Here is a 12,749-nt window from a genome sequence, read left to right on the forward strand (position 1 = left end):
CCATTTATAATGCAAAAATGTAAATTAGTGTGGCTTTTAAGATTAAAAAAGAGCAGTTTGTCATTAAGTTTACTTTTTCCAGGTTTTAATAAACTGTGCGCAGCTTCTACAAATGCCCCACATTTCCCGGTTTCCCCTTCGACAAGAACTTGACAATTGTTAGTGTTTTGGTTTGCATCAGATATCGTAAACCCGATGAAGAAAATTACATGACAAGACAGTAAAACTGAATCAGAAAGGAGTAAATAAATTCAATTTAGTTGATCAAAATTGCACTTTTCAGCCCAAAGCTTCAAGAAAGTTTGGAAATGCTGAGTGCTAGTAAACCTAAAAATGGACAACATTGCAATTCAGCACTGAATCTGCTTCCAGGTCTCACACCAATATTGCATGACAGAAGTAGGCACTTAAATAGGACAAGGAGAGATCTTTCTTCAATGTCATAACGGGGTATATTGGACATAAAAATGGACATCTTAAAAAATACAAACATCTACATTTCTATTTATACAATCAAACATTTCATTGCTAATAAAGATTTTACCACACATGTGCAAGCCTGCAAGTCAGATAATAATGTGCTCAAAAGTGTATTTTGTCAATAAAAGCCAAAAAAGTCTAAAGTGCAAGATGGGAGTGAGCTGTTTTTTTCTTAGAAATGTGAGCTGTGAATTTGAGTAAAGCCACTCTGATATCACCAACATTAATTTAAAATAAATACGCATTCCTGCAAATTAAGCTTAATTAAAATCAGGCTCTCTCTTAAAGAGTCTTTAGCATAAGCAGGTGAATCATTAGCAGCATAAAATGCAGTTTGGTTCTGCTTTTGTTGACTGAAGTCAAAGCAATTAAGAAGTACACTTGTGTCAAGTTAGCATAGCTTAGCATAAAGACTGGAAATGAAGGGAAATAGCTAGTGTGGCTCTGCTCGAAGCAGCCCAGTGTAATAGAAAATGTGTAAAATGTAAGAATGTCACAACAAAAGGCTTCAAAACTTACACTTCTCAGGAGAAATTAAACCAAACCAATCAGCACTGTTACACAAACTTAACCAAATAATTTTGTGGTGTAAACACCAAACAGTGACCGAAAATGAAAGTAAACAGCGAGTAAAACACCACAAACCAACAGGACCATTCAGGACTTTGTATCATGATCTCCTGTGTGAAAGTCCTGAGAAACAAGTACGTTTTTTGCACTGTGGAACAACATAGCAGTTACACACAAATTGCGTTGTCCAAAGCTACCACAACCAGTGTTTCACTAACAGATTTGGGTTAAAATTTTAAACATTAAAGGTTGGTTGTACAAAATGTCGGTGACTTCTTGCTTGGCTTGTTGTGACCACATTTGAGCTCTGCCCCCCAAAAAATCCCTTCTCTCAGTAAATGGATTCGGTGACTTCTGGTAAATTCGCCAGGTGTCTGTAGCGGTTGACAGGCTGATATAACATTGGAAGCACTGAGGAGTGTCTGCGCTGAAGCAGGACACCGTTCTGACCCGGTTGCTCATCGGACACACTTCTCAACCGTTGGACTTGCAGCCGCTTTTTCTCTGCAGCGGCAGATAAAGAAGCCCTGGATGATGAATAATGAATAGCAGCTGGACTGCTGTAGATGCGGTGCCTTCTTTGTGGTGGGTGGTTAGGTGTTGGGTTGCTGATTGGTCTCTGGATGAAAAGATTTGGACCAATGACTTGGGGGAAATTGGTAAATTGTGTCGGGTTAGAACTGGGTGAAGCTGCTGGAGAGTTGCTGGACTCGGAGCGTTGGTTGACCACCGGTTCCAGCTGGCAGAAAGCACAACGCTGCTGAGATTCTAAGCTGCTCTGTAGCTGGCGGATGGTCTCGTCCTTCATACGAAGCTCCCACTCGAGGTCAGCCACTTTACTTTTCAGCTTTTGGACTGTGCCGTTTCCTGGGTCATCGGTTGTGCTTCTCTGAACCTGCAGAGGGTGGTGTTCAGCAACAGTACTGAAAGTACTTTGATCTGATTCCTGCCTATTCATTGGCTGATTTCTCTTCGCTGTGGGAAGGAAAAAAGATGTAGCTTTAGCCACAGATTCTATCGGTTTTAAAAATATTTTAGTTGTCAGATTATTTGAAGCATCAGCAACAACAAAAAAAGGGTTTAAGAGAAAGTAAAGGGGTCAATATATAATTGTGGGACCTTTTGTAACAAAGTTGACAGGCATCATAGTTGACATTTTTGCTGTTTTCAGGCCAAAAATCAACATGGCCGCCTATAACCAAACACCACATAGCATTTTTAGAGAGAGATCCTTCTAAAATATTATATATATAATTGAGTAAAATTGAAATTAAAAGTTATTTATAAAGATATTGTAGTAAACCTGTTGACATGTGATAAATCCACACTTGACTCACACACTACTTTATATTAAATAACTCAGAAAGCCTTGGAGTCTTGCCAGTCTTTTCTTCAGGAGGAAATGACATCATGTGCAGCAGGTCATGTGATCTGGAATTAACACACTTCCTTGAGAGGTGTTTTTGTAATGGGTGACTTAGTTGAAAGTGATTTCTCAGACACAGATTCAATTTGTTATTTTCCATATAAAATTTGATATATTGCCAAAAAAGAAATATCTGTCATGATTATCTCAACTTAATAAAAGAACACAATCAAAACTTTTTTTGAATAAGCTCATTTTATTATTGTTTAACTAATTAGAAGGTGGTTGTTTTTTAAAAGAATGTCTAGATTAATACTGAAACAAATAAGCTGTCAATGAGTAAAAGGGCACAAAGAATAATTCAATTTATAGTCTGTTCAATCTACTTTGATACTACTAATAGATATCTTTTACTTTTTAAAAAATAGTTCTCTTGTTTGATTGGTAAATGTCCTGTCTGTCTTTTAAGATTTGGATTTTCGATGCACCAAGAGGAGCTGCACTTCCTACGAAGAGCTTATGACAATCAGTTCTGTCTGACTTGTGGTTTCTCACATGTTTTAGTCACATCTTTATAGCTGGTTCTTCTCTGAGTGGAGCTTTTTTTTGCCATCTTGTGGCATATTAGAGTCATTACAAAATATGAATGTTAATCTTTTTGTTTTTTTCTTTCTGGCAAAAAATGCAGTTTGATTTGCAATCTAACATTTTAAAATTAAATTAAATTCAGTACTGTTTTGGTCTTTTTTGTTTTTTTACAGTCAACATTTAAATTAGTACTTTTTTCTGTGATTTTAATAAATATCATCTGTAATTTAAAAAAATAGGGAAAACGGTAAAATATCAGCATTGTTTTTGCTAAATTAAATACAACAACATATATAATATTGCATACAATGTATACAAAATACAATTAAATAAAAATACAGTTTTTCAATGTGGATGTTATGTACAGTTAGCATGTAAATTAATCACTTTTCCATGTGTTCTCAACTGCTAGATAAACGTTTCCTTCAATACACCATGATGTTTACTTGGTCCTATTTAGGGGAAGACAGACAAAAACAAATACAAACAGACGACAATACACTCACTTTACATTTTTGACACTTCTTCTACTTGAGAATTAGGACTTACCAGGTTTGCCACATCTCCTCCACAACAACACAGCTAATCCACATGTGACTAAGAAAAATAAAAATGTCCCTCCAACAGCGATGACAATGGTTTGAGTGTGAGACCTCGTGCACTCGGCTGAAATGACAACAAACAGTAATTTTTTTAGCAAGAACATTTTAGTCTAGATGCAAATAAATTAAGAGAAATAGTCCAAATTAATCACCCAATACAATTTCTTTTGGTCTTTTGCTACTTGTTTTTTTTTTTTTAATCATTTACAGTCACAAGAAACCTGTTGGTCAAATTAAAATCCATGAATAATTTCGTGTTGTTCACACATCCGACCACCAGATGGGGATGTTTAGATGTAAGTGAACATTTAATATGAGGAAGTGATGAGCTCCAGGTGTTTTGTGAAGAACCATCTGGTTTGTGCGCCACAGTTTGTGATTTGCATGATTGTTTTTCCTTTAGTGGAATATTTTCCGGTTCAGAATGGATCCAGGGCAAAGATCAACTCATGTTGGCCATTATAGAAGTCACCCAACAAATAGTTTGGAAATCCAGCAGTGAACTTAATGCAGACTCAGGTGTGATGCTGTTTACCTGGTATGAAGATCTCTATGTGCTTGGTGTGGTTGAACTCTGGCTGGTGAACTCTGCAGGTGACCCTGCCATGAAAAACACATCATATCTAGTCACAGACTAGTGAGTTTAAAGTGTTAAATTCAGCGTTTATTTATGGAAATTGGTGAAAAAAATACAACATTTTAGACAAAAAGTAAACTGTGCAAATGAATTCATACGTTTAACCCCTTGTGTACTGGCTTATTGGGATCGCAGCACCGTAGTTATGACTTAAAACTTATCTGATAGTAGATAAGATATAGACACATTTATTTATTTATCTTCATGAGAACGTAGGCCACTGAATACAGTATTTTTCTTCAAAAACATGTATTTCTATGTTTCTTTTTACAGTAAAACAACAAAAATATGAGCTATTGGCAAAAAAAGTGAAAAACTATGAAGGTTTTAAAGGACAAATGGTGAATTCGGTGGTAGAGGTAGCAGAAGAGGGATTAAAAAGTTATTAATTGAACTTGTAATTTCACATATTTTTTATTTGACCAGTGAGTTTGTTCTGTTTGGACATTAAGTAAAAAAAATAACTTGAGACATTGTTTTAGAGATGTCTAACGATTTTTTTTACATGTGTTTTGTAGCATTTTTTACTAAAAATGATACATTTCCCATGTTCACACTAATTTATTTTTGAAAAATATCACCTTATACACCAATTCAAATGGTCCTGGTAATTTCTACATGTTCAACAGCATTTTAACACACTAGAAACTGCGAACAGCTGACAAAGTAGTTCTCCAGCCAGTCATTGGACAAACAGAAAGACAAAAAATGACCAGGAAGAGACACAAACAACCAGTAAAAAGCACAGAATTATTAAAAAAGAGACACAAAATAAGCACAGATAAACACAAAAAACACACCAAATACAAATCCAATGAGACACAAAAGAAACACAAATGGACATAAAACAGCCAGATAGAGACCGAAAAGAGGCACAGAGGCAACCAGAAAGAGACAAAAAAGACGCACAGAAAGCATAAAAAGACTCAAAACAAAAGCAAAACAACACAAAATGAAGAGACACAGACAGACACAAAATGCAATGCAAAGAGACCTACAACCACAAAAACATGTGCAATTACCATATGAAAGGACACAATATAATAAAGAAGAAATGCAAAGACATGCAGGAAGCGAAAAAAAGACACAAAACAATTACAAAGAGACATAAGCTGACCAGCAAGACGCACAAAAACAAACACAGTCAAGAATCTTTATTGTCATTGTGCAATTAGTTATCATTAGTCACATACACTACAATTTTGTTGGTCGTACCGACTTAAAAGTCACCATTAAAAGACGTGGACAGTAAAACATACAGTGCATTAAAAAAATACAGAGACACTAAGAAACACAAAAAGGAAAAATACAAACACAAGGGGACATAAAATGACCAGCAAAAGACACAAAAGAGAAAATGTCCAAAATTCCAGTGGAAAACATGCAGAAAGCTTGTTAGCATTTCTCCGAATTGTTCGAATAATGTGGGTGCACATTAAAGTTTTACCGGTGATCGCTGAGAATAACTCATTTAAATATTTAAAGATATATAATAATTAACATTAACATCTGTAACACAATGTCTCACTGTCTGTTCTTGTTTCTGCCATTTCCAGCCAGAAGAAAGTGAGTGAAATAAAACCAGGTTTGAATGATTCTTAGTTCATCATCAAACCGCATCTTCATCCGTTTCTCTGGTCTCACCTGTTGGTGGCGCTCTGCACGGTGACTCTTTGTCTCGCGGTGTCACATCCGCTCTCGTGTCGCTCTCTTTTTGGCTCTTCGGCCGGGATTTCGTTTCCTTCGTGGTCCAGAAACTTGATCTCAGGCTGCGGCAGCCAGCAGGCGGCTTCACACTGCAGCGTCACTCCTCCACTTTCTGCTGAAACCACCGACAGCTTCGGCTCCGAAACTGCAACTACAAGAACATTTAAACTAACCAATGTGGAACCTCTGGAGTGTCCAAGAAAGAAAGTCTGAAAACAGAAATTTAACAAGCTTTTCTGGAGCTACCAGAGACACAGAACAATTACAAAGAGATAGAAAACGCAGAAAACGACACAAAACAAACACAAATAGAAACAAAAGAGACAGAAAACAACAAGAAAGAGACACAAAACAAACACAAATAGACACAGAAAGATGCAAAACAACCAGAGATATGAAAGACACACAAAGGGACAAGAAAGAGACAAAAAAAAATACCATAAAGAGACCAAAACAAACAGATATAGACATAAAACAAACAAATATAGGCACAAAGCAAACACAGAGACCAAAAAAACACAAAAAGACACAAAAACTAGATTCAGAAAGACACAAAACAACCACATTCACAAAAAACACCCAAAAGAGACATAAAATGACCAGAAAAATGTAATTTAAAAAAGGCCAGAAGGAGACACAAAACAAACACAGAGACACGAAATAACCAGAAGGGGACTAAAAAATGTAAAAAGACGCAAAACTATTAAAATTAGATGCAGAAGTGACACAAAGTAAGCCACAATAGACATAAAACAAACGTAAAGGAAACAAAACAAATACAAACACACCCAAAAGAGACAAAATCACCAGAAAGAGACAGAAAACCAACACAAATAGACCCAGAGAGATGCAAAATAATGAGAAAGAGATTTAAAAGAGACGCAGAGGGACCAGAAAGAATCAAAAAAGACCAGAAAGAGACTCAAAACAAACAGATAATGACACAAAGCAAACAAAAACAGGCATAAAACAAACACAAAGACACACAAAACAGCCACAGCATGACCAGAAAGAGACACAATACAACTACAGACAGACTCAGAAAGACACAAAACAACCTGAAATACATCCAGCAGAGACACAAACTGAGCAGAAAAAGGCAAAAAAGACCAGAAAAAGGCACAGAACAAACACAATGAGACATAAAACAAACACATAGAGACATTAAGTCAATCAAATGATGTTGGGTATTTAATTAAAGAAAGTGTAAGCGCAGATCTTACCAGATTGTTTGCCAGCTTGTTTAAACTCTGTTTAATCTATTTGAGCTCAGTGATTAAATGAACAAGTCACTGCCTGTAAAACTGGCTGTTAAAACCAGACAGAGTCATAAAGGTAGAGGAATCTACAAACACACACTCAGCCGTGGTTTCGACACACTGTGACTCTACTTTTAGCTTCAGACGTAACTGAAAATAAGATCATGTAGTTAAATTAAAGGGCAAATTCGTTAAATCTTTAACATTAAACCAAACCCAAATGTAAAAAAATAAATAAGTTTTTTTAGCTGTAGTTTTTGAACAAATGACTAATATTTACAAATTTGACATGTTTTTAAAAATGAGAGTAACATCTACTAGTAAAACGACAGAAAAAGAATCTTCATTTACATGTTAACAAGTAGCAGACCAAAACTGGTATTTTGCTTTTTTGTTCATTTAAATTTGACAGTAAATCTGCAAAAAATGTTATTTTACAGATTTTGTTCTTATTGGAAAGAACAGTTATATAAATTAGGGTGCTACAAATAATATCTCAGAAAATCAAAGAACAAAAGTATTACTTCACATGTTAATCATTGAAAAAAAACCCAAAACTGTTAATAACATCCACATCATGAATCAGTATTTTTGTAAATGGTCAGGATTGGTTTGAGTATTTTATTACCAATAGCAGAACTCTGACATCATTTCATGCACCCAGATCCTTTCATTTTGAATGTTTCAAGATCTTTGCTCAAAGGTAGAGGCGACTGAGACTTTGTAGTGGTTTCTCCTGATCTCTACAAACTAGCTGCTCAGACTTCAGGAACATCTTCTTGTTGCCATATAATTCGAGTAGATCTTGACACTCTGGCAGCATCTCATTACGTCCTTTCATTCAGATGTGTCTTTTCGTCTGTCTCGTCTACACCTACCTACAACAAGCTCCACCGTCGTCACCTCCCAGGGCGAGTCCTTCCACAGCCGCATACACTGGTACTTCCCAGCATCCGACAGCTGCACGTCAGAGATCCTCAATGAGACATTTCCGTTTTTTAGCTCTCTGGCGATGAGGCTCGTCCTGTACTCGAAGGACGGGTTCTTCATCTCGTGGGTCTCGCAGCCATCGCGGTACAAGAAGATGACGTTGGGCTTCAGGCCCTCCTTGGACCACTCCACCGTCGGGAAGTCGTTGCTGGCGGCGATCTCAAAACTGCAGGGCAGGACTGCATCTCCACCCGCAAAGGCGAGGACTGCCTCTGGTTGACCCTGTGCGAAGGACTCACCTTGAAAATAGACAAACAAGAAAATCCAACAGTATTAAAACATGAAAATCAGGTTAGTAGACATTACAAAATGTGAGGTAACGATACAAGTGTTAAAACGGCAGGATGTGGTTTTGTGGGGCAGAAGGACTAATTCTTGGCAAACTGAACTTCCTTCCTCCTTAAACACTCCCTGGGCTTAGATCACATGCATTTAAATATGTCTCTCTCACTCTGCGGTCTTGTACCGTTCCTCTCGTGAACTGTGAGGACGCTGAGAATGCAGTTAATTGCTTGTTTGATTTGATATGATTCAGTTTCCCACCATGCATGCTGCTTAAACTTTCAGCTGTAAAGAAAGAGGCCACAGGACACATCTGTGTATCAAACTGTCATAAATGGGAGACGATCATTTAGAGTCACCGATACTAATGAGAACACCCTTTTTCCTGTGGAAACAAGCCAGTAATTTGATATCAGAAAAGAATCTGGTCCAACTGGAACCAAAAGAACAAAAATATGGCAGACACCAAAGCAAGTGCTCAAAAATTTCCATCTCATGTTTTCAGAGACTATGGTTGCCTCTGATTGACTACCATAGTAAACAAAATACACTTTATATCGAAATATATTCAGATAACATTGAATTTTGTTGAAAAGGTCCTGTCAGATCTGAATCTGCTTTGGAAAATTCCCTTTCCAGCTGATTAAACAGTAGTAGTGGCAGCTGCAGTAGTTTATACATGTAATTTCAGTTTTAACTACAGCAGAACTGCTTGTCTTGCTAAAGTTCATGGACCAGAAAATCCTGCAGTAAAGAATCATTAGCTGAGCTGTAAAACCATCATGTGCTGACTGTCAGCGAGCAGTTTCTTAAAAATGAGTCATGATTAACGCATTGTTGGTACATAAGTTACTTTCCATGAAACACAAAATGTGTTTAAAACATTTCTGGAAAACGTACAACTTTTTTTAGTTATCTGTGTAATCATGTTTGATTTGCTCTAATCACAGCAGTAAGTACTCAGGTGTCTGAGTCAGTTCCGTCTGACCTCTTTTCTGCGCTGTTGAAAGTTCACGAAGTGACAGTTTCGATGCACTTTACCCTCGATTTTCAATCACATACAGCCACTCTACTCCTCATTCAGCTCCATTTATAACCACATCTTTAATAATATATTGATTTGTAGCACATTGCAAACCTCTTATAAATGAAGCTCTGCAAAGAAATGCATCTAAAGTACCGAAAATGAAAGACTTCTTCGTACATACCTGTACAAAACAGCAGAGTACCAAGCAGGAAAAGACGATAATACATCACCAAAGGACAGCAGCTGATTTTTTTCCTGCTATAAATAAAACAGACGAAAGGTTTCTGTAAATTTTCTCCTCTCAGAACTTTTAAAACCAGCCAGCATGGCAGTCTGAGGCACACTGACGCTTCATTCACAAGGTTTCAACTTTTGAACTGGGCTTGGCTTCAAGTGCCGCCCTCAGTGCGCTGCGCTTTACTTACCTCAGTACACTGGCATGAAAAAAGAAATAACTGTCATTGCTAAACAAACACAGTGCAATTTAACACTTAATATAGAAAATAGATAATACATAGAGAAACATACCGAATATCCAACACACATGCAATACTGAGAATAACTGAGAATTTTTGAAAAAGTCATGAAGACACAAATGGAATAACCGTTTCATAATGGCCATTAGATTAACAGTAACAATAAGAATAAATCAACATGACATGTACAGGTTGAAATGCAAAATATTCACACTGTCTGTGAATCCAAAAGTTGCACAATTCACATCTGTTTGCACATCTGTCAAAAATGTTGCTTTTAGTGCTAAAAAAGTCAATAAATCACCACTTTTTATGAGACCTTTTATGATGCTGTTTTTTATGGCATCAAAAGCAAAAATGTATAAAAGTGCTGCTTTAAAGTCAGTTGAAAATGTGTCAGTTACGCTCATACAATTCAGTCAAACTACAACAAATCAAAGAAATCTAAATCAAGGTGTCCACCCAATATGGTTATTTTTACACTAGTGATTCCCATTTTATTTCAGGTTCAAGCAAGGTGATAGTATTCACATTTAATTTACTTTTAGTTTTTCAAGTGCCCCTTATTTAGACTATGTGTAAAAAATTCTGGTAATTTTAGATAATGAAAAAAATTGTAGAAAAATTTACGGTGTGCAAGAATTTGCAAATTATTGTGTGTAAGAGCCTACACAGCATGAATTGGCTGTAACAATAGCAGACACTTTAATTCAGTGTTGCTTTGTTCTTCACTGATTGAAGCCTGTAACTTTGAACTTAGTGGTTAGGCACAATAAGTTGAAAGGCTGTAAAAACCAACATGCTGTGCTTTTTCTGCTTTTGACAGTATAAAAAGTGGTACTTGAGTAGAATGGCATGCAAGCTTTGGCAAATTTTGACAGTTTTTTTTCCATCAAGTTTGATCAAGATTAAAAAGAAAACACTAAGAGTTCGTCATATGCTTCTAAACCACAACAACCCATGTGACTTGATGATTCACTGATCACACTGTTCAGAATCTCATGATAACAAAGAAACACCTGCAGCAAGCAGCAGGATGTAGCAGACGGAGCTTCACAGCTTTTCTATGCAGGTACACATTATAATTCATAACTTAATATTGTGACACGATGGAATATTGTGCAGATGTTTCATGTACTTGTAAATTCTTGGTTATGATCCTTTACAGAACCATTTTTTTGGTATGAAACATATATTAAAGCAGTGGCACATACATTAATTCTGTATAAAATGTAATTGTAAGTATATATAAAGAAACAGAACTGAAAAGTGATTAATTAAAATTTTAAGAGATTTTTAATTTACCGCAAATGACTGTGACACACTCAACAACTGTTGCTGCAGCTGCTTGAGGTGGAACGCCGTCATTCCTGCATGTAAATATTTAGAATATTTTCCCACTTGTGAGCTTAGTTATTGTGGGTGAATTATTTTACAACAATGCAAAGCATATTGTGAATTTGTTTTACAGTAGCTTTCATATTAGAAGCATGGTCTTTAAACGAAAACCACGGGGTAACAGGAAATGCTTTCACAACATGGTTTCCTGTTTTTGTACTTTCTTTTTTTCAATTCTGCAATTTAATTTAGGCATCTGAGAGCAGATACAACATAAGCAAGGATCTAGTCAGAGGAAAAGAATCTGGATGAGTGCCTTCAAACAAGTTGTAGCATGATAGGACCTTGAAGGTCCTATCATGCTGATGACATTAAGAACTGTACTTCTATCAGCAGTTTTAAAAGCAAACTGAAAAACTTGCTTAAGAACACTCAGAACTGCAACCATTAATGTCGTTTTAATTGGTATTTGTGTGTGACTGTGTGTACATGTGTGCTTTTAAGAGTGTGTGTGTATGTTTTGTTTCACTGTCATGTATTTTAGTCCAGCAATGTCCTTTAAATTGTCATTTGTGTGTGAGTGTGTGTACTTTTAAGAGTGTGTGTGTGTATAATGTTTTGTTTCACTGTCATGTACTTTTTTGTAACATTTTAATGTTTTGATGTTTTTATTGTGACCTGCCAAGGGACTGCAGATGGAAATTAGCTTAAAGCTAACTCTGGTGCAATACATCAAATGGAAACATTTATGTTTAATATTGTACATAGTACCTTTTTAAATAAACTGATAATAATACAGTCACGTGGTTGATTTTTAGCACTAACTTACACAGCACCTCCTGATGTATAATACAATGCAAACATATCAGTTTCTGTTCTGGGTTTATTTCAGTCACTTTATCTTACATCCGTTTCAAAAGTCCATCAGTTGTAACACCAACCAAACTCTCCCATTTCAGTCCCAGCTTGTTCATGCGTGTATTTACCTCAGTGAACCGTCGTGGTTCCCTTCATTGGCTGCACAGCTGCCAGCTCCTCCGTCATCTCAAAGGTTTTTTGTTAGTCCACGTACAAAGATGAGTAACTGGGCTGTGTCATGGACATCACAGCTCTCGTCCAGAGCCAAGGACAAAACGTCAAAATCGTCCACTTTGTTGTGCAGCTGAAGCTCCAGATTTTCGGCGATGCTCTCCGCCCGCCTCGTTACGGTTCGCCTCCAAAGGGTCACATTAACGAACGCTCCTTTCTTCTCCGGGCATATAAACGCTGCAGAGTCCACCAGACATTCTTTTATAAACTCTCCATCAGAGAATAGTTTACTGACATCCCTTTATGTGTGAGCTTTGGTAAAAAATCCTTGCTGCTTTAGCAGTTTAGCAGCGAACTTTCAGACATCCTCCCTGCTCTGCATCAGTCAAATGTTTGTA

The 12,749-nt window shown here is 36.7% G+C and overlaps 1 protein-coding gene across 3 annotated transcripts; it reads right to left on the reverse strand.

The window, feature by feature from the left end:
* Positions 1-63: 63 nt before the first annotated feature.
* LOC111575624 (butyrophilin subfamily 1 member A1-like) lies at positions 64-12,717 on the reverse strand. 3 transcript variants are annotated; one of them, XM_055008060.1, is made up of 7 exons: positions 12,319-12,717; positions 9,690-9,766; positions 8,088-8,438; positions 5,888-6,101; positions 4,142-4,206; positions 3,554-3,670; positions 64-2,025 (listed from the first exon to the last, which is right to left on the reverse strand). In XM_055008060.1, the coding sequence occupies exons 2-7, from the start codon at positions 9,733-9,735 to the stop codon at positions 1,382-1,384; spliced, it is 1,437 nt and encodes a 478-aa protein (XP_054864035.1). In that variant the 5' UTR covers positions 9,736-9,766; positions 12,319-12,717; the 3' UTR covers positions 64-1,381. The 3 variants fall into 3 exon arrangements, with proteins under 3 accessions (XP_054864035.1, XP_054864036.1, XP_023136628.2); XM_055008061.1 differs by lacking the exon at positions 9,690-9,766 and having other exon boundaries at positions 12,319-12,715; XM_023280860.3 differs by lacking the exon at positions 12,319-12,717 and having other exon boundaries at positions 9,690-9,865.
* Positions 12,718-12,749: the final 32 nt, after the last annotated feature.

Source organism: Amphiprion ocellaris, chromosome 23 (assembly GCF_022539595.1).
Source record: "Amphiprion ocellaris isolate individual 3 ecotype Okinawa chromosome 23, ASM2253959v1, whole genome shotgun sequence".
NCBI lineage: Eukaryota > Metazoa > Chordata > Actinopteri > Pomacentridae > Amphiprion > Amphiprion ocellaris.

What these genes read in the sequence shown, in the direction of transcription:
- LOC111575624 (XM_055008060.1), bottom strand. Translation starts at nt 9,735, where the DNA reads ATGTATTATCGTCTTTTCCTGCTTGGTACTCTGCTGTTTTGTACAG. An exon ending in GTGCAGAGCGCCACCAACAG is followed by an intron (nt 4,207 to 5,887) that starts GTGAGACCAGAG and finishes TTTTCATGGCAG; the next exon opens with GGTCACCTGCAGAGTTCACC. An exon ending in CATAGAGATCTTCATACCAG is followed by an intron (nt 3,671 to 4,141) that starts GTAAACAGCATC and finishes TTGTCATTTCAG; the next exon opens with CCGAGTGCACGAGGTCTCAC.